This window comes from Choloepus didactylus, chromosome X (genome assembly GCF_015220235.1).
Source record: "Choloepus didactylus isolate mChoDid1 chromosome X, mChoDid1.pri, whole genome shotgun sequence".
Lineage (NCBI taxonomy): Eukaryota > Metazoa > Chordata > Mammalia > Pilosa > Megalonychidae > Choloepus > Choloepus didactylus.
The window spans coordinates 129,588,122-129,609,258 of NC_051334.1; the positions used below are offsets into that span (position 1 = coordinate 129,588,122).

The 21,137-nt window shown below is 44.4% G+C and overlaps 1 protein-coding gene across 1 annotated transcript in view; it reads left to right on the plus strand.

The window, feature by feature from the left end:
• The window catches only part of RTL9 (retrotransposon Gag like 9), a 40,856-nt gene extending 23,666 nt beyond the window's left edge, over window positions 1–17,190 (plus strand). The window contains exons 2-3 of the mRNA XM_037822012.1: window positions 12,377–16,464; window positions 16,947–17,190. Coding sequence (XP_037677940.1) covers window positions 12,454–16,464; window positions 16,947–17,060 — 4,125 coding nt within the window. The 5' untranslated portion in view covers window positions 12,377–12,453 and the 3' untranslated portion in view covers window positions 17,061–17,190. The remainder of the gene's footprint in view (window positions 1–12,376; window positions 16,465–16,946) is intronic.
• The last annotated feature ends 3,947 nt before the right edge of the window (window positions 17,191–21,137 follow it).

Sequence of the window (21,137 nt, forward strand, 5' to 3'; positions counted from 1 at the left end):
CTCCTGCTTACATCTTTCATTGTTTCAGCAAACTGCTGCATAAAAGATGGAGAAGCCGGCAGGGGCTGTGCCCACAATAGTAGCTGTGGTTGCATTTAAGAAATTCAAATGCTAAGGGTGCACTTTTCCTGTTAAGTCCAATACCAGAAATCAGGTGTGCACAGCATTGACAAACAGAAGACCCCAAAGAACAGGTGGAGTTTCTGGACACTGGGGGCTTGGGAAAGAACAAAGAAGCATTTTCATATTCCAAATTAAGAAGCACTTCAGGGGGGTGGGGATGACAGGAATTCTAACGCAGTGGACCTGCCCACACCTGAGTCAGATAAGGGTTATTAGGTGACCTGCCCCAGGCCCTGCCCTCCACTCACCCTCCCCAAAAGACAGCATGAGCATCAGTGAACCGTGGTACTTACAGGTGCAGAGGATTTTAGGACAGGAAATGGAGATCATAGGCTCCTGAATGCTTGCCGAGTCAGTTGCATCAGATTAGGAAGTGATGACTGTTAAGAATAAGACGTTTGGAAAATCTTGCCCTCCCCTCCCCCAGCATTTGTCTTTTCAGCCCAAATCCAAACTTGGACCACCCCTAGGATGCCTCCTGTCCTGCCAGGCTGCCTGGTGCTTCCATGCCCCTTCCCATGAAGGTGCTGTCAGCCACACTGCCTCTTTGAGCCTGTGCCCCGGCAGGGTAGTCAAGCTCCTGGGATTAGGTTGGCAAGAGCAACTGTCCTCCAAACGATCAGACCAAAGAAAGAGAGAGAGCAAGCAGACCCGAAAACTGGTCCAGGATGGAGAGCTCCAGGTCCTTCGCATGTTCCAGGCGCATTCTGAAAGTGGCATCCGCAGCAGAGAAATCGTCCCAAAATAGCTCAGGCTGCCAATGCCTCGCTGAAACCTGAGAAAGAATTGCTGAATTCAAAGATCTGGGTCTCTGTGGGTGTGTGATCAAAGTGAGGATTTGTTGGTAGGAGGAACCTAGGCTCAAGCCCTGAGCTTAGGAGCTACATGAGGTCACCCTGGGTCACGACATGCCTTCTCGTTTCCAACTTGATTAACTTGGTACCACTGTCAGAAATCTCCCCTGTACCAAGGCATGGGGCTGGAAAGAGGTTCTGGGAATGCTGTTTTTCTTTTCCAGGTCTCTGATGTGATAACAATATGAAATAGCAGTGCTCTATGTTCTGCATTTCAAACAAAGGAAATGATACTGTGCAAAGGTTTCTTTAAGAGATTGCTTCAAAACTGATGAAATTCCCTTTCCAGTCTATTTTTCATTTCTTGTGGCCTTTGGCATCAGTAAATGTCAGCTTCTTCAAATCAACAGAGAAGAGCAAACGGTAGGGTCTCTGTGATTTTCTTGGGATTTGAGAAATCTCTTCTCCCTGTCTTATGACTGGATGGCGTCTGTTCATTGCTGCCTATGGTAGTGGGAAGGATGAGGTCCACCCAGACACGGTGTCTCATTTTTGTATTTGGTGAGATCTTGGGACACTCTCCTTTCATTGGGTATATTGAAAATTTTAGGATTGTCTGCAGAGAGTGAGGGTCAGAATGTGGAAAGGTCAGGATGTGTCTTCCTTGGACTAGTCCTTGCTTTTAAGAAGAAAAAGCACAGGATTAGGTTTCTAGTTCCAGTTCTGCCTCTGTTTTGCTGTGTGAATTTGGGCAAATCACTTTCCTTCTCTGGATCTCAATTTCCTCCTCTGTAAAACAGAAACAATGGTTCCCATCCGAATTCTAATGCAACCTTGTATAGTGAAGATTAACACAGAGCTAAAAGAATGCTACTAAGGGAAGAGCCTGTCACTCTCAGTAAATGGAGACATTCTGCAGTTCTTCAGGGGATCCTGATTGGTGGCCATTAGAGTCCTGAATCCACATGCCTACAGCGAGCCTGGTGCATACCTTAATACTCAGCACTATGGGCTTTCTGCCCAAGGGTCAATATTATTTCTGCTTTCAAGCTGTGGGACTTTTGGCAAGTTGCTTAATGCTCAGTACCTCTGTTTTCCCATCTGTCAAATGGGTATACCAATGCATAATAATACAGGCCCCAAATCCTTTATCTGAAACCTTTGGAGATAGACATGTTTTGGAGTTCAGAATTTTTGGATTTTAGAAAGGTAATATGGTGCTTATGACATATATTATTAAAAGTGCTTGGGGCAGTACAGTGTGATCAAACACATTACTAGTTCTAAATGGGCTAAATGAATAGTCTCATGCCAGTTCAGACCCAGTTTTGCTACCAAATGAGCTTGCCACAAAACTTCATTTTTCAGGAACGTTTGGATGTCTGAATGGCAGATGGGGGAGTTGTGGACAATGAAAGAAGCTAATACTTATGTGCCAGGCTTTGTCCTTAGTAGTTCATATACATTAACTCATTTAGTTGGCCCAATAACCCTATGAGGTAGGTACTATTATTACCATCCCCATTTTGCAGATGAAGAAACTGGGATTCAGAGAGGTTAAATCACTTGCCCAGAGTACCACAGGTAAGAAGGGACTGAACTGGGATTCCAACTCAGACAATCCGTTTCTCGAATATGTGACTTTTAACCACCTTCTCTACCTACTCCACGGGGTTAAGGTGAAGTTCCAAATGCTTATAGGGGCTAAGCAGGTCACTGTGAAAAAGTAAAGGTGGCCGGGTGGGGACTGTGGCAAACTGAGTACATGCCCCATCTAAAGAGAGCAGCTTACTCAGCTCCAGCTGACTGGTGCCATGTCAGAGTGAGGATCCAAGTCTGTTTCTTCCAGAAAAGCCAGAAATCCAGTTTTTATGTGAAATCTCCTTTTAAAATGTTGGTATCTAATTTAAAAATGTTAAAAACATTGTATGGGCTAAATAAAATATATCTGCAATCTGGATCCAGCCTGTAGCTGCCAGTTTGCAAGCTCTGCCGTGAGGAAACTGATGTGAAAGTGTTTTGGAAACTTGGAAATTTGTTATAGAAAGAGGAGGTCTGACTTTAGGGTTATGTTTTTTCCCCCCTTGACTGAGGTCGCGTTTTTAAAAGCTGGTGTTCCTGGTCTGATGAAGAATGCAAAGTTGGAATTAAATAAAGACTTCAGTGAATTTGAATGCTTCATTCCTTTGGCAGGCTGGATAAACGAGAAGCCTAGGTGTACTGGATGGGCTAAGCCTCAGAATTCCTGCCACACCCATGGGCCGCTTCTAAGGAGTTTCCATCCACAGAACTTAGCTGAGGGAAGTAGCAGTTTCTTATGAATAGGTGGCTATGTTTGGGACCGTGTGATACTGCTTCCCCCTGGCAAGAGCCAGTTGAGCCAGAAGAGGGTATCTGGTCCAAGAGCAGTCACTCTATAGGCTGGCAAGCAGCCTATGAGGGAACCTGGTACGAGAACTTTGCCCAACGAGCACAGTGGTGACTAAATTTGGACCAATGTGATTCTTTCTCTTGGGGAGTTTGAATGCCAGGCTTAGGAAGAGTGAGCAGTTGACAACAGGACCAGAAGCTGAACACAAAGATGGCAGGCAGCAGGTCCCATGAATCAGCAGGACCAGGAGAGATATGAGCATCAACTATGTGTCAGACACTTTACACATTTTGTTTGTGTAAAATATTCAAAGATCCTGTGAGATAGGTGCTGCTATTATCCCTGTTTTACAGATGAGAAAACTGAGGTGAAATAACTTGCAGTGGTAAGGTTTCAGCCTGGGCTTGAGGTTAAAATCAGAGTGCATGAACCCCTAAGCCAGTGGTTCTCAAACTCTAGTGTCTTAAAAAAAATCACTTGGGTTAAAAATGCAGATTCCTTGGCCTCACCCTATAATATGGAGTGTGGCTCTCTGAAAGTGAAGCCCTCAAATTTGCATTTTAACAGTCCTCCCAAGGGTCAGCTGATGTGTGTGTGTGTGTGGGGGGGGGGATTTCCCCGACCACACTTTCAGAAGTGCAGTTCTAGAGGATATTGCAAGTACTGTATATTGTATTGTACAGAAAGATAAAACAAACATTATCTGGGGGTTTATAATCATGTTAGAATTATTTTTCTTTTGTCAGAAATTGCTACATCTAATTTTGAAATACTGGATTGAGATAATCAAACCTTGTTAACTCTGCTACCTCTGCTTAGGTCTTTCATACATCAGTTTGAGTAAAACAAGTTTACTTACTATCCTTAATGTTTTGCTTTATAAAATGATTTCAAGAAATTATTTCTTTCCTAAATTTGAAAATAGATCTATAGAGATTTTTACCCACACATGTTTTTTTTCCCTCTTGGTTTTCCTGACTGTTTTGCATAGTCTTCACATTCAGAAATGAGGTCTAGGTTAACAGATATGGTCAAACTGCAATTTAAACTCTTTTAGAAATGGGGTCAGTTCTGCAAATAAGAGGACATCAGTTTGTCCTCTTTTCTCATCAACAAAGGATACATTGACACGTTATCTGAGGGAGAGTGACAGGATAGTGACGCAAACTTGGCAGTTTGTATAGAGGACCCTATGTGCTCTTTAGGGTGCTAAGCTCATAGCTAGCATATGTTCACTAAGCATTTTCCATGAAAAGCACTGATTGCAGGAACTTGGTGATTGGCAACAAAGAATGTGGGAATTGAAACTTCTTAAACACAGAAAGATGGATTTTAAGCCATGGGATTTAAAATGTAAACTTACTTTCCAGGCTGATCATATATGTTCTTCTCAACTTTAGAGGAATTGTGTAAGAATTCCCTCCATGCCCTTATTTATGCTATTGATAAAAATGTTGAACAGGACAGTATCAAAGCTGGAATGATGTGGCATGCCATTAGAGACCTCCTTCCAGGTTGTTTCAGACTGCCACTCTAGCAGTGGTGCTTGGCTACTTTTGAATCCATCTACCTTTAGGAAATCTCCCTGGGAAGACAAGTTTAATAGTCAGAAGGTTGCTTGCAGAGTCTCAAATCAGAAGCTGGCTTGTGGTTCCAAATGCTTAATGATGTCAGGCATTTATTTCTACAATAGGGCCATGTGGTTCAAGAGTTGGTAGAAATCAAATGTGTTGGCCAAGTCCTGCCTCAGCAGTGCTTGAATCCACACTTTGCAACTTTTAGTTCTCTCATACCCACTCTTATGGACATTTTCTTTATCTATGTTATTGTCCTCACTTAGGCTAAGGTCAAACTCTGTTCTTCCTGCTTCTGGCCAGAAAAACTTCCTGTCTTACAGGTATCTGATCTTATCTGTGCTGATATTTTAACTCTGAGTGATACCCTAAAGCAAGTCTATGGACAAGTGCCCATCCTTGAGGAAAATTGCAGCAGTCCATGGTGCAATCAGAAAGCCTGAGGACTATGTAGTAAAATTTTTTGTAAAGCAAAATCTATTTAATTTAAAGGACTTTCCTTTATTCTGACATTATTTCCTCCTATTCTGATGTTTAAAGAAAGCCCTTTCTTTTTCTAATTTTAAATTCAGTTTTACTGAGATACATTCGCATACCATACATTCATCCATAGTGTACAATCAACTGTTCAAAGTACCATCATATAGTTGTGCATTCATCACTCCAATGTATTTTTGAACATTTTCCTTATATCAGAAAGAATCAGAATAAGAACAAAAAATAAAAGTAAAAAAGAGCACCCAAATCATCCCCCCCATCCCACCCTGTTTTTCATTTAGGTTTTGTCCCCATTTTTCTACTCATCCATCCATACACTGGATAGAGGGAGTGTGATCCACAAGATTTTCACAATCACACTGTCACCCCTTTCTTTTTATGAAATGATGATTTGGGGTTTCTTTGCCTTGCTTTGTAATGTCTTTAATTGGAAAAATTAAAACTTGGCAACCCAATGTCAGTCCCCCAATATTTGGGTTTGCAATATCTTCAAGTCTGGGAACCTGGTCTTATTTTCAGAGTTCTGCTCATGCTTTGCTAGTAGCTCCAGGTACTTCCTATCACCACTTATTTCCTAAGTGCTTATAAATTACCTGCTTCATAATCTGTGGCAGAATCTCTCCGAGGATTGATATCAAGCTTACAGCTCTGGAGTTGACAGTATACTGGTCAGTAGTTTCCTTATTTAAGAAAATTGGGACACTGCCCATTTGCAGTCCTTCGGTATCCCTCCTGTTCTCTCTGATTCCACAAATACTTCAGAACAGCACCTAATGCAAGGCAGTTCCGTTTGCTCTTCTTATAATGTTCTTTTCCGTATAGGGTTGGACATGCATATACATGTCGTTTGGGGAATTTCAGCACATCCAGTGAAAGCGTAATTCCCAACTAACAATGAAATCCTTCCCTTTGGAGCTACTCAGACACACCTACCCTCTCTTCCATATGACAGCTCTTCAGAGACTTGAAGACAGTGTGTGACTCTCCTGAGAGTTAAGAGCACTGTCTGAGTCAGACAGATCCTAGTGACAAGCCCAGCTTCACTTCCTCTCAGCTGTGAGATTCAAGGTAAGTTAGTTAATTTTAATTTCTATTTCAATTCTTCAGCTGGTTTATGAAACGGGGGTTAAAAGAAGCCTATTCATTGGTTTATTGTGCAGTAAATAACATAATGTATGTGAAGTGCTTAACACAGCCTGGCATGGTAAGCACTCAATAAATGCTAGCTATTTCCCCTTCTTTATTTATAAAGAGCTGGGTGGGCACATTAAGTGTCAGGGCTGTTGGGGAGCTGGGGGAAAGGATAGCTCTCTCCTTGAATGGTCAGGGAAGGCAGAGAACCCTAAAGTAGACGAGGTATCTCTTTGTTTTTAGGTTGTCTGTTTTCAGTTATCTGGGTGCCTGTTTGCTGGGGCTGGGGGAGACCATATTGTCGAGAATCTAAGGAAAGGTTTATTTTCAAGAGCTGAAAAGCTCAATTTGTTGATGTATTGAACCATCTCTTGTTTATTCTTATTTCCCTGAGTAGCTAGCCTTGCAATCCCCCAAACTGAATTAGCTTTTGTGAGGCAGCAGAAGCATGACACTTCCTAGCATTATTGATCAGTCCAGACTAGGTGGGATGTGAGGGAACTGAGAGATGTGAAGCAGCAATTTCTGGACTTTTTCTTCCTTATACGGCCTCTCCTCTCTGAGTTCATAGAGACTGTGACCTTAATAAGACAGAAGTATGTGCCCCAAATGGGCAAGAGCCCTCTCTCAGCAGCCTCCTTAGAAGCAGGCTGATGACGAATGGTCACACTGGACCAGAAGTTGGAACCCTGAGTGACCAATGCCAGAATGGTTTTCTCACTGTAGCTGTTTGCACGCACTGGGTTTTGCAAGCAATTGCCTGATAGGGACTCTAAATGTCGTTGCAGTTAGAAAAAGTTTGGGAGGAGACACACCCAGCAGCCCACAGAGAGAGGAATGGGACTTTGGGGGTGGGAGGAGTGCGGTAGATTCATGATTTTAGCTTTCTCTGTAGTATTTAAAAATTTTATACTGAGACTCTATCCTGGATTACTTGTAGAATTATTAAACATAAATGAAAGTTTAAAAGTTAGAAATGTTTAAAAATAAATAAATAAAAGTAAGCCATTGGAGACGTTTTTCAGAGGTCACTGCTGGCCCAGCATAGACGTGGTACAACCATGAAGCTTGTTGGGGGAGAAATGTTGCTTGGATGGGGGATTTTGGGAACCCCTAGAGAAAACATGCAGGAAGAGGAATGGAGAGATCTAAAGATAGAACCCTAGGGAAAGACGATTAAAAAAAGATTTAAAAATAACTTTTACATTGTTTATTTCTTATAAAAGTAATATGGGTCCATTATAGACAAATGAGAAAATGGAGATAAGAAAAATGAAAATAAAAATCCCCTTTAATCCCACCACTTGGGTATGGTCACTGTTAACATTTTGATATATATTCTTCTATACTTTATTTTTCCATGCAAAAATATGCACATTAATTTTATAAAAATTAGATCATTAAGTACACATTGGAATATCATTTTCAATGGCTACATGAATGGCTGCTACAGATGCATGCCAATTCAATGAATCAATTAAATGAATTGGGTTCTAACATTGGGTTTTTAGGTTATTTTCAGTATTTTGTTATCATAACAATGGTGCTTTCTAGCTGTATGACCTTGGGAAATTAGTTAACCTCTCTCTGTCTCTGGTTTCTCGTGTAGAAAATGAAGGACATAATAGTACCTACCTCATGGGGTTATTGTGAGTATCAAATGAGATCATGTAAGGAAAATGCTTAGCACTGTCTGGGATAGTAAACGTTAGCTTTTATTATTAGGTGTAATAATAATAATAATTGTTGTTATTGTTATTGTGGTTGTTATGCCATTGAGTAGAGTGAGTGAGTTTCCTGCGACTTTTTTGGTTTAGGGGAGACAAGAGACTGACTGGAGTTTTTCTTTTTTGAGTACTATAGTAGAGTGAGCTCTGGAGTCAGACAGACCTGTGTGTTTTGGTCGTGTTAGTTCACTTTGCTGAGGTTCAGTTTCCTTTTCTGTAAACTGGGAATTCAAAAGACTTAGCACACAGGGTAGCTGTCAGGATCAAATGAGATAATGCTTGTAAAGCCCTCAGCACAGTTCTTGGCTTGTGGGAAGAGTTCGGTCAATGTCAATTGCTATTATTATAATTATTACTACAGTGATTCAGGCATTGGTAAATAAGAATGCTTCCTTGCTTGGTGGAGTGTGGGTAGTGGGAGGGGCAGTGGGTGGCAGTGGGTAGGGCACTTAGAATGTTTTTAACCACTTGTCTGATTACAAAGAGAGGAAATGTAGTAGTTAGGGACCAGACTGACCCAGGCTCAAATCAGGTCTCTGCCATTTACTAGCTCTGTGACCTTGGTCATTTAGCTTCTCTAAGCCTGTTTCCCCTTTTGTAAAATGGGAATGATGACAGTGCCTTCCTAACATGGGTTGCTATGAGGCCCAAATGACTTAATGCATGTAATGGTCCTTACCCAAGTGCTCAGTTATTGTTGGTTGCTAATTATGAGTGTGGCAAGGTTTATAATGACATGAATGCTTCCCCCACCCCAAACTCTGAGTCCCCATACCTGGGCTACTTAAACTTCACCTGAAGGCTCTGCCTTATTCAAGGCTCAGGGATCAATTCTGCTCCTAGTCTGGGTGTTTAAGGGAAAACTGTTCAGAAGGTTGGGGGATTTGGCATCAAGTAAACGTTTCTGCTAGATCTACTCTGAACTTGTGTCCCAGTTCTAGAAAGCAGGCTTTAGCCCTGTTTCTATGATCAAGCCCTCAACTGGTATGTTTAAGACTGGTGTGCTTTTCTGGAGCCTTGCTGCTGAATCCTAGCCCTGTGGCAAGGACTCTGGTACCAGATTTCCCTTGGTGTTTCTGACACTGGGGAAAATTGGCCCTTTTTGGTTATCACTATTGCCCTCCAGCCCCCACTGCCTTACTCCCCAAATCCTGGTTTCCCTGCACCTGAGACTCCTTGAACTTTCCTGACACCCAATCTCCACCCCCAGATCCCTTACCTCTAACCCTCTGCTTGCCTATGCTTCCACACACGCCACACCAGTTGCAATGCTTAGTTCCTAGGACTCCTGTGTCTGTCGAAACCATTTCCTGAGCCAGGAACCTTCCTGTCTCATCTATGTAATTGTGTGGATCTGCTCTTTTTTTAGGAGACAGCCAGAGGCTGGCATGGTGAGGTGGCATGGGCTGGTGGAACTATTGGGTGTGGGGGAGGGGACAAGGGTGGAGTTCCGTAGGCCAAATGTTAAAGCAGAGCTTCTGGAGGGCTGTCAAATGAAAGGCGGCCAGAGGCAAACGTCAGAGCCTATATAGAGGCAGGAATCTGAGACCAGAGAGACAGAGCAAGCACTAGCAAGTCAGTGGGGCGGGTGGGCGGGCAAGCTGGCTGGCTGGCAGGCAGGAGGGGGGCATGGCAGGGGATAGCTATGGGAGATTGTAGAGAACAGCTGCTGGTATTGGGCTTTACTTTAATAAACTGGCTGGGCATGGGGCATAAGTAAATTGGCCAGACTAAAAGAGTTAGGGGTGCATAGGATGCTCCCTCTCTCTTCTCCCTGACTGGCAAGGTAAGATATTCCTGGGTTTTGCCTAGTGGGAAACTGACATCTTCAGGGATTTCTCTGAACATGGGAAGTGGACTTCCATGACTGCTCTTTTGACTCCTATATTTCCCATTGTACCAAGTCTTACAGTAACCGAGGTGTCAGCAGGAGGTCAATATTTCTTTTACTCACGCCTCCAACTCGGGTTGTCCAGGCTGGAGATAGAGTGTGGCGTACTTGGTAATCTCACTAAGTAGAGAGGAGAGCAGATGAGGTGGATCACTATAGCATGTCCTGAAGAGTAGGAGCTCTTTAGATAGCCCTGGGAATCTGTGTGATTGCATGCAAATTATTAAGCTTCTCTGGGCCTTAGTTTTTTCATCTGTAAGATGAAGAAATAGTACCACCAAGATCTCTTAGTGTTGCTGTGGGGAGGAAATGAGATGACATATGTAAAGTGTCTAGTACAGTGCTTGACAGTCAGTACAATCTCAAGAAATGTTTGCTGTTGCTATTTCTTGCTAGTATTATCATAATTATCATGGAGGCAAAATGCCATGAGCTTGATGACTTTTGTGACATTGTCACAAAAGCCCATTCTGGGGCTTCTTATGGGGTTGGGTCAGTGGGGTGACTCCAGGATTGCCCACCCCCAAGTCATCAGAGAGGCTCAAAACTCGTATGCTTTATAGACTGGGCTTCAAGTGAGCTATAATCTACAATGGCATAGAAATAATTAAATGCAACTTTGCGGATGCCAAAGGCTAGGACACCCTGAAGAGAGGGTGAGAGTCAAAGACATAAAGTTTGTTACTGTCACAGTGGCCCTATTTTAACCCCAAATCTGGCTAATTTGAGAAAGCTGGAGCAATGGGGATAATAATATTACTGTTGCACAGGGTACTATGAGATCCAAATGGGATAATGCTTGTAAAGCCCTTTCTACAGTGCCTGGCACATACAAAGTGAGCAATAAATGGTAGCACTGGTTGTTGTTGATATACTAACAACAACAACAGGATTTTCAGTTCATGGAAATGCTGCTCTCAGTATTTGATCAGGCAAATGCCTTCCTTTTCCAGAGTAAGACACTCAGGGCCATCAGAGTAGTAAAATGGGGACTAAACCACTGGCAGGACTCAGTGAGCCCTAGGACCTGATAAAATTATCCTGGCCTAAGTGGCTTGGCTTGTGAGTGCTGGTATGGGATAGAGCATACCCCAAGAACCAGCACTCTCATAATTGGCCAGAAGGTGGTGCTGCTGCTTCATTTGTTACAGAACTGGCCAGGCTCGTGGTTGCTGCGAGTTTAAAACTGAGTTATTTTTTTTCATTTTTATTTTTATTTTTTTAATTTCAATTTAGTTTTATTGAGATATATTCACATACCATACAATCATCCATGGTGTACAATCAACTGTTCACAGTACCATTATATATTTGTGCATTCATCACCCCAATCTACTTTTTGAACATTTTCCTTACACCAGAAAGAATCAGAGTAAGAATAAAAAATAAAAACAAAAAAGAACACCCAAATCATCCCCCCATGCCACCCTATTTTTCATTTAGTTTTTGGCCCCATTTATCTACTCATCCATCCATACATGGGATAAAGGGAGTGCGATCCACAAGGTTTTCACAATCACACTGTCACCCCTTGTAATCTACATTGTTACACAATCGTCTTCAAGAGTCAAGGCTACTGGGTTAGAGTTTTGTAGTTTCAGGTATTTACTTCTAGCTATTCCAATACAATAAAACCTAAAAAGTGTTATCTAGATAATGCATAAGAATGTCCACCAGAGTGACCTCTCGACTCCATTTGAAATCTCTCAGCCACTGAAACTTTATTTGTTTCATTTCACATCCCCCTTTTGGTCAAGAAGATGTTCTCAATCCCACGATGTTGGGTCCAGATTCATCCCTGGGAGTCATATCCTGTGTTGCCAGGGAGATTTACACCCCTGGGAGTCGGGTCCTACGTAAGGAGGAGGGCAGTGAGTTCACCCGCCGAAGTGGCTCATTTGGAGAGAGAGGGCCACATCTGAGCAACAAAGAGGTACTCAGGGGGAGACTCTTAGGCACAACTGTATGCAAGTTTAGCCTCTCCTTTGCGGTAGCAAGCTTCATGGGGCAAGCCCCAAGACAAAGGGCTCTAAAACTGAGAGTTTTAAAATGCTATAACCTTAAATGTGACTAGGTGGATAGATTTGAAAAGGGTAGTGGCAGAAGGTATATTTGTTCCAGTTTCAAACTTGTTCATTACTGCATAGCTTCTTTAACTTAATAAGCCCATCTCCAATACCAAACAGGCCTCCACCATGAATTGTCAGTTGATTTCCCAGTCTTCTTGATCTTGGATTTTGACTTTTAAACTTGTTTCTTGTTTACAGATTTCCTTGCCACTTGGGCTTCAGCAGGATCCCTGATATTGTCATTTTAGGGACTCTCTCCACACAATCCTGTGGCCATGGCAGATATGTCAATGACCTTACACTCACAGCAATACAACAATATGCTGAGGGAGGAAAATGTTGACCCCTCAAACAGGGGGACAACTTTCTCTGGACCAATGACAGAAACTAGGGAAGATGTCCAAATTCTGCATTCTCATGTCGAGTTGCCTATAGCCTCAACTTCAGCCTCAGATCCTGGAGGGATGTCTGCACAGATCATGACAACCCCAGCTTTTGACACCATGTCCTCACCTCTATTGGGAGCACCAAACTCTGGAGCAATGTCCCCACTGATGATGCCAGCCTCAGACTCTGGAGGAATGTCCCCATTGCTAATGCCAGCTTCAGATTCTGGGGTACTATCCCCACTGCTAATGACAGCCTCAGACTCTGGAACACTGTCCCCACTGCTAATGCCAGCCTCAGATTCTGGAACACTGTCTCCATTGCTGTCCACTGCAGACTACGGATTAATGTCCCCAGGGCTGATGACAATTCCTGACTTTGGAACGATGTCCACAGCACTAATGGCAGCATCAGATTCTGGAGAGATATCACCATTGGCAATGCCAGCTTCATCTTCTGGAGCAATGTCTACACCTATCATGAGGACTCCATCCTCTGAATCAGTATCTACACCATTAATGCTAGCCCAAGATACTGGAGATACATCCCCACTGCCGATGCCAGATATAAATCCTGGGGTGATGTCCACACAGCAAATGTCAGCTCCAGGCTCTGAAGCAATGTCCCCATTGCAAATTACAGATGAAGACACTGAAGCAATGTCCAAAGTGCTAATGATGGCCCTAGCCTCTGGAGAGATATCTTCACTGCTAATGTCAGGCACAGACTCTGAAGCGATATCTTCGCTGATAATGTCAGCCCTAGGTTCTGGAGCAACACCAACCCAGCCAACAAGCACCCAAGACACTGGGAGAATGTCAGGCTCAGACTCTGGAGCAATGTCTTCACTTCTAATGTCAGTTCCAGCCTCTGCAGCAATGTCCACACTGCTACCATCAGCCCCAGATGCTGGAGAATTGTCTGCATTACTAAAGCCAGCCCCAGACTCTGAAGAAACGTCCCCACTGCTAATGACAGCCCTTACTTCTGAAGTGATGCCCACCCAGCAAATGCCAGCTCCATGCTCTGGAGTGTTGTCACAAATGTTGACACAAAATCTAGAAACTGAAATCATGTCTACTCCACCAATGAGAGCAACAGCCACTGGAGTAATGTCCACACCAGTAATGAGACTCCCAGACTCTGGAGGTTCATCTGCATTGCTAAAGAAAGTCCCAGCTTCTGGAGCTCCGTCTACCCCGCTGATGTCAGTAACGACCTCTGGAGCAATGTCCATGGAACAAGTGTCAGCCACAGCCTTGAGGGTAATGTCCACACAGTTAACAATGCCCCAAACTTCTGGAGCAATATCCACAGAGTTTATGAAACACACAGCCATTGGAGCAATGTCCTCACAGCGAAAGAGACCCTCAGCTGCTGGAGTGATGGCCACAACACTGAGAGCCCCAGCTTCTGGAGCAAGGTCAGTGCAGCTAATTACAGACACAGCCTCTGAAACAGTGTCCATGCCACAGCTGGCAGCCCCCACCTGTGGTTCAATGCTGCAAATGAGAGCCCCAGTCTCTGGAGCAATGTCCATGTCACAAATGAGAGCCACAGCCTCAGGAGTGATGTCTACACCACAAATGAGAGCCAAGGCCTCTGGAGCAGTGTCCACCCCACTAATGACAGCCAAAGCCTCTGGATCGATGTCCACACGGTCAATGAGAGACACAACCTTGAGAGCATTGTCCGTGCCACGAATGAGAGCTACAGCCTCTGGGGCATTGTCCAAGTCACTAATGACATCTAAAGCTTCTGGAGCAATGTTCGCACAGCAAATGAAAACCACAACTTCTGGTGAATTACCTGCAATGCTAATGAGAGACACAATTTCTGGAAGTATGGCCACACCACAAACAACAGGCACAGCTTCTGGAGGGTTGTCCATGCCACTAACAAGGGTCCCAGCCTCTAGAGCAATATCTACCTCACAAATGACAGCCACAGCCACTGGAGCTATGTCCATGCCACTAATGAGAACAGCAGCTCCTGAAGCAATTCCCACATCACTCATGAGAGGCACAACCTCTGGGAAGATGTCCAGTCAGTCAATGGGCACCCAGTACTCTGGAGGGATGTCTTCACTGCAGATGAGAGCCCCAGCCTCTGAGGTGATGTCCAAACCAAAAGTGAGAGCCCCAGCCTCTGGATCAATGTCCACACCACTAATGAGAGCCTCCAACTCTGGAGAGAAGTCCACACCACTAATGAGAGCCCCAGCTTCTGGAGAGATAGCCACACCTCTGAGAGCCCCAGCTTATGGAGCAATGTCTACTCCACGAATGACAGCCACAGCCTCTGGAATGATGTCCATGCCACAAATGAGAACTCCAGTTTCTGGAATGATGTCCACACCACTAGGGATATCCACAGCCTCTGAAGCTATGTCTGTGCCTCATATGTCAGCCGCAGCCTCAGGAGGGCTGTCCATGCCACTAATGCAAACCACAGCCTCTGGAACAAATTCCACACCACAGGTGACACCCACAGCTTCTGGAGGGATGTGCACAGTGTCAATGCGAGCCCCAGTCTCCAAAGTTGTGCCCTCACCACTAGTAAAAGGCCCAGCTTCTGGAGCCATGTTCCCACCACCCACGAGACCCTCAGCCTCTGAAGCTATGCCCGCGGAGCTAATGAGTGCTCCAGTCCCTGGAGAGATGTCCCCAGCACAAACGGCAGCCATGGCCTCTGCAAGGATGTCTAAGCCATTAATGAGAGCCACGGCCTCTGGAACAATGCCCATGCCATTGGTATCACCCATGGCTTCTGGAGAGTTGTCTATGCCGCTAATGAAAACCATGGCCTCTGGAGCAATATCCACACTGCAAATGAGAGCCTCAAGCTCTGGATCTATGTCCAAGCCACAAATGACATACACAGCTTTTGGAGGGATGCCCACACCACCAGAGAGAACCTCTGCCTCTGGAGCAATTTCCACACCACTTATGAGAGTTTCACCTTCTGGAACAATGTCCATGCCACTACTGACAGCCACAGCCTCTGGAGAGATGTCTGTGCCGCGAATGACAGCTACGGCTTCTGGGGGAATGTCAACACCACGAATGAAGGCCCCAGCTCTGGGAGCACTGTTCTCACCACAAATGGCAGGCACAACCTCTGGAGTGACACCCACTCTGGAAATCAAAGCCACAGACTCTGGAGAGACATCCACTTCCAATGCCACAGCTTCTGGATCCAAGTCCATACCTCACATGAGAGCCACAACCCCCGAAACAGTGAACCCACCGCCAAAGGAAGTCCCATCCTTTGGAATGTTGACCCCAGCACTCTGTTACCTCCTAGAAGAGCAGGAAGCAGCCTGGGGTTCATGCTCTGAGGAGGAGGACCTGGAGATTGATGAGGAGAAGCAGATGAAGGATTTTTTGGATGATTCAGAGAAAATGGCATTTCTGGTGTCTCTTCATCTGGAGGCAGCAGAGAGGTGGTCCGTCTTGCAGATGGAAGTAGAAAGCGCCCTCTCAGATAAAAATATATCTTTCCTGACCAGATCGCAGGGCTTGTATGACTCCCTGTCCGAGGTAGACATCCTCAGCGCTGTTCTTTGCCATCCCAAGCAGGGCCAGAAGTCAGTCAGGCAGTATGCCACTGACTTCCTACTGCTGGCCCGACATTTGTCTTGGTCTAATGCCATTCTACGGACCAGGTTTCTGGAAGGACTCTCAGAAGCTGTTACTACCAAAATGGGCCAGATCTTCCTGAAGGTGGCCAGCAGCCTGAAGGAGCTGATAGACAGGTCTCTCTACACCGAGTGCCAGCTGGCTGAAGAGAAGGATTCCCCAGGCAACTCAAGCCAGGTTCTGTTATCAGCCTGTAAGCGAAATAATGAAGAGACAATGGAGAATGAACTGAATGCTGATCAGCAGACTGAGGAGGTAATGATGGGGAATAATACACCCTGCCCCTTTGAGTAGAATAAGGAGGAGGCAATAGGGAGGCATTGAACTCTCAGACCATAAACCCCAACCTGGAGTTTCATTAGCAAGCATGGCTGAGCAGTTATTTTGGGTGTACTAACCACTTTGAGGAGCAATGCCCTGCCCAATTTACTAAGGATCTGGGATGGCGGATGGATGAAATCTGATTATGAGAGAACCAGCTCAGTCCCAACTCTCTGCTTATTCCAAGGGCAAATCTAAGGGAGGGGTCTGCTTTAGGTGGCTGGGTACCATCTACAGACATATCTGTTTTAGACTCAGGCCACCAGGGGATTAAACCTAGTCCTTGGTCACACTTTATATAGAAAAGATAAATTAGCCAGGTTCCTAGTTCTGCTGTTACTGCACTTATCCAGGCAGAACATCCCTTGTCAAAGTAAGTGTGGATCTTACCTCTGCTGTTTTTTTCTTGCTACCATTACCAGCATGTTCCCAAACGTTGTTGCTACCTGAAAGAGCATGGTGACCCTCAAGAAGCTCTTCAAGACCACCTTCGACAGAGCACTGGCTACTGGAAGGCCTCTACTGACAAGTAATTCTCACTGGACTCTTCTGTGGTATCTGACTCTGCTGCTAACTTGAGAACTGGTTCCTGGACTGATTCCATTCAATTATATCATAAACCTTGTTGCCTTCTCCCTTCAGCTTCCCCCTCCAGGAAGATCCCACCTCATGTTCCACTCAGCTGACTTGACTTTATCCTTCACCCCACATGCCTGTGACCTGCCTTGACAATCAGATATGGAATACGAGCATATATAATGTATGAGATTCTGCATTCCCATCACCATCAAGACCAGTCCTAATTCTTGGTCCAGGGAGCAGTCTAGGCAGGAGAGATCATGTCCTAACTAAGAGTGTCTTGCCACATGTCATCGGGCAAAATTGAGTAAGTCCTGCCCTTGCTTTGTCTGGCAAGGGAGCCTATAAGGAGAAGGATTTCCATTCTTATACTACCCTTTTAACCCAGTAGACTTGTCCCAATATGCCACAACCATAGCACCCAAAAATGGGTCTCCAGGGTCCTTGCCCAGTTTATAGTCTCCACTCTGAACCATTTGTTGTGACCCATAATAATAATGATAGTATTAGTGGCTAACATTTGTTGATTATGTACCATGTGAGAAGTACTGGGCTAAACTTTTGACAAGCATCATCTCGTTATATTCTTCAACAAGCCAACTTGTTCTTGTGTTGTCAGCTTCTGACCTCTTAATCTGCTTATGGCCCTTGTTTTGTCCATCAGTGTTGAATCTCTAGCTGTGACATCTGAGTGACTCCTTCAGTTATTAATTGCCTTCAGTTCCCTTGGCTGTTGTGCTTCGTGGCCAGCGTTCTTAATGGGGTCTTGGTCTCTAAACAGGCATAGATAAACAGAACATAATATGAACAGTGTTTGTCTTCAGATGGGGATAGTGTTGTTTATTTTTTTTTAATTTTCTTCTTTCTACTTCTCTGTACTTTTCAGATTCTCTACAGTAAGCATGTATTACATTTGTAATCATAAAAGCAAATAAAATTCATTTACAAACAAAGAATTAATAGCGGTTAATAGAATTTGATTTATTGAGCCTCAATTCAATCAGTATTTTATCATCTAAAATGTGCCAGCCTACAGATAAGAATTCTGCTTTTATGAAAATTACATTCAAATGGGGTGAGAGAGACAATAAAGAAGAAAACATATGAGTAAGATAGATTGCAATCATAGTGAAGGCCATGTAGACAAGAAGACAGAATAATGGGGAAATTGATACAATAGGACCAGTCTATTTATTCAATAATAATCCATGTAATTAGGCTACTTAGCAATGTTTTACAAACAGTAAGAATGACATGATTAGAAACACACCTGAGGAAGCTAACTTGGCAACAGTTTGGAGGAAGGATGGGGGAAGGGGGTCAGAGACCAGTTATGAGTCCCTATTGCAATAGTCCAGGTGACTGACCAGATGACTGTCCAGGGTGGCGGCAGTGGGGTTGGAAAGACAGGGCAGAGACCAAACCTCATGTCTCCTGATTGCTTTCTCTGAGAACTCGGGTCCACTTCTCCATTACCCTAAACACTGGGTCTGATTTGAGATGCCAGGAAGAGGAAAATGCTTCTCAGAAAAAACAAAGATTGGCAGACAAATTGGCAGTCACGTGATAATGTAGATAAGAATCTGGCTCTGTGGGTTGCCTGCAGCTGCATCAATCACCAGTGCTATTGCCTCAGGAAAAAGGGTAAAATAAGTTGGGAAACACAAATTTCAGACAAAGAGGCAGCAGGTCTCTGGGGACCCAGCTTTACTCTTCTCTGGCTTTTTTGGCTCAGACCTGGCTCAGTCCAGGCACCAGGGGAGTTTGGATCTCCATGTTTAGCCAGGGTTGATCTTAGCTCAGGAAAGCACTGCCAAGTTTAGTTTCCACTGACAAATAAGTTGATGGTTTAGAATTAATATTATATGTCTAGAAAATGTACATGGGAAGGAAAATGTCTTAAAAATGAAACTGGTAATCTTATAGCCCTGATAGTGGAGAGCAGCAGCATTGTTTTTCTTTATTTTTCTCCCCAGTCACTCTTTTTGCTTTTGCCTCTCTTCTCCTCCAAGTTAACATTGCAAGAGATAAATGGAATAAATGAAGCCGAATCATACACTGCCAGAACTCATTCCCTGGTCCTCTACTCACCCTGCCTACCCTAAGGGTTATATTTAGAAATGTTTCTAGAGCCACTCAGTATTGACATGAAACTTGGCTATCATATGCCCAAGTACTTGAGGCAATGTCTTCTGCCGTAAAAGGGTGTCTCAACTTTCTCCAGGTCTCCCTGGCCCAAGGGTAAAAATGAGGCCCCCTAAAAAGTAAAAAACATGTCTCCCACCTGTGTGTTACAGGACTTCAACCCTTTGAAGGTTTCTTCTGGTTACTTCTGAAAGATCCCAGCAGATTCATGTGCTCTGAAACAATCCTCTCTTGTCCTTCTGTCCCCACATTGCCACTTGAGGGCTGCCACTCTGCCCTGCTCCAGCTGCTACTGGGTGCCTCTGACTGTGGTAACACCCCCCAGCTGTGTGTAGGGGAGTGGAGCATGGATTCTGGGGGCCTAAATGTGCTACCCTCCCTTCAGGCAGCTTAGGCCGAAGCCACCAATGGGTCCACCCAGAGGGGAGGGGAAATGCCCCCTCAGCATTCTGTGCCACACTTGTCACCTGGGTGCTGAAACAACATTGCCTCTACCCCACGTTTCAGTGTTTCAGCAAGGCCTGTGTGAGAAGAGTGGCTTCACCTTTTGCCTGCAGCGACAACTCCGCCCCTCTCTCCCCCCACCCCCATCCCTGGACTCAGATCCTGTGCCTGAAAAACAAATGCTATCACATCTTCTCTTCAGATTCACCCTTTAGTCCCCCATTTCCTCAATCTTCTCCCTGGTCCTTATCCCTGCCCCTCAGGCTACGTAACTCACAGATCTCCTCTTCAAAACTACCTTCCTCCATGCTAATAGATGCCAGGACCCTTCTCCACACATCCTTGAGGCCCAGATGGAGAACAAATGTCCCCCTGTCCTTTCCCTCCACACTTCTGCCATCCACTCACAGTATTGCAGGATGAAGGGTATGGATGCATTTAAAAAAATCAAATGCAAGGTATACAAAATGTAAGATCTTGCTATTATCTGTAAACCTAAGCTCAGCCCTGATGGAGATTGGGGGTAGGTGAGGGTCACATAGGCTAGTTGGGACATATTCAGGAGCTGTCTTTAAACTGTGCAGGCAGACATAAATGTAAAAAAAAGTAAATCCCTGGCTGAAGACAGGCAAAAGCCAAAGTTTAATATTAGCATCTGTTCCAGTTTGCTAATGCTGCCAGAATGCGAAATACAGATTGGCAAAGGGGGTTTATTTCGTTACAAAATTATAGTCTTAAGGCCATAAAGTGTCCAAGGAAGGCATCAATAGGGTACCTTCACTGAAAAATGGCCATTGGCATCCAGAAAACCTCTGTTATCTGGGAAGGCATGTGGCTGGCATCTGCTTGCTCCCAGGTTGCGTTTCAAAATGGCATTCTCCAGAATGTTGCTCTCGGGATGTTTTGTCCTCTCTTAGCTGCAGCTCCTTTTCAAAATGTCACTCTCAGTTGCTCTCCAAAATGTCACTCACAGCTGCACTGCTCCTTCTGTCTGTGAACTCCTTTATACGACTCCAGTGATCCAATTAACACCCACCCTGAATGGGCAGGGTAACACCTCCATAGAAATTATCCAATCAAACATTTTGCTCACAGTTGATTGAGTCACATCTCCACGGAAACACTCAATTAGAAGATTCCAATCTAATCAACACTAATACATCTGCCCCCACAAGATTGCATCAAAGAACATGGCTTTTTTCTGGGGTACATAATATATACAAACTGGTAGAACATCTATCAAGCACTTACCATGGGCGGAAGCTCTGGACTAATTGCCTTATCTGGATTATCTCATGGAATTTTCACAACACCCCTAGGAGGTGGGTGTTCTCATTAATCCTATTTTATAGACAGGGAATCTGTGGCATGGAACTCAGAAGCAGTAGAGCTGGGATTTGAATACCTGCAGTCTGACTCCAGAGCCCACACATGCAACCACT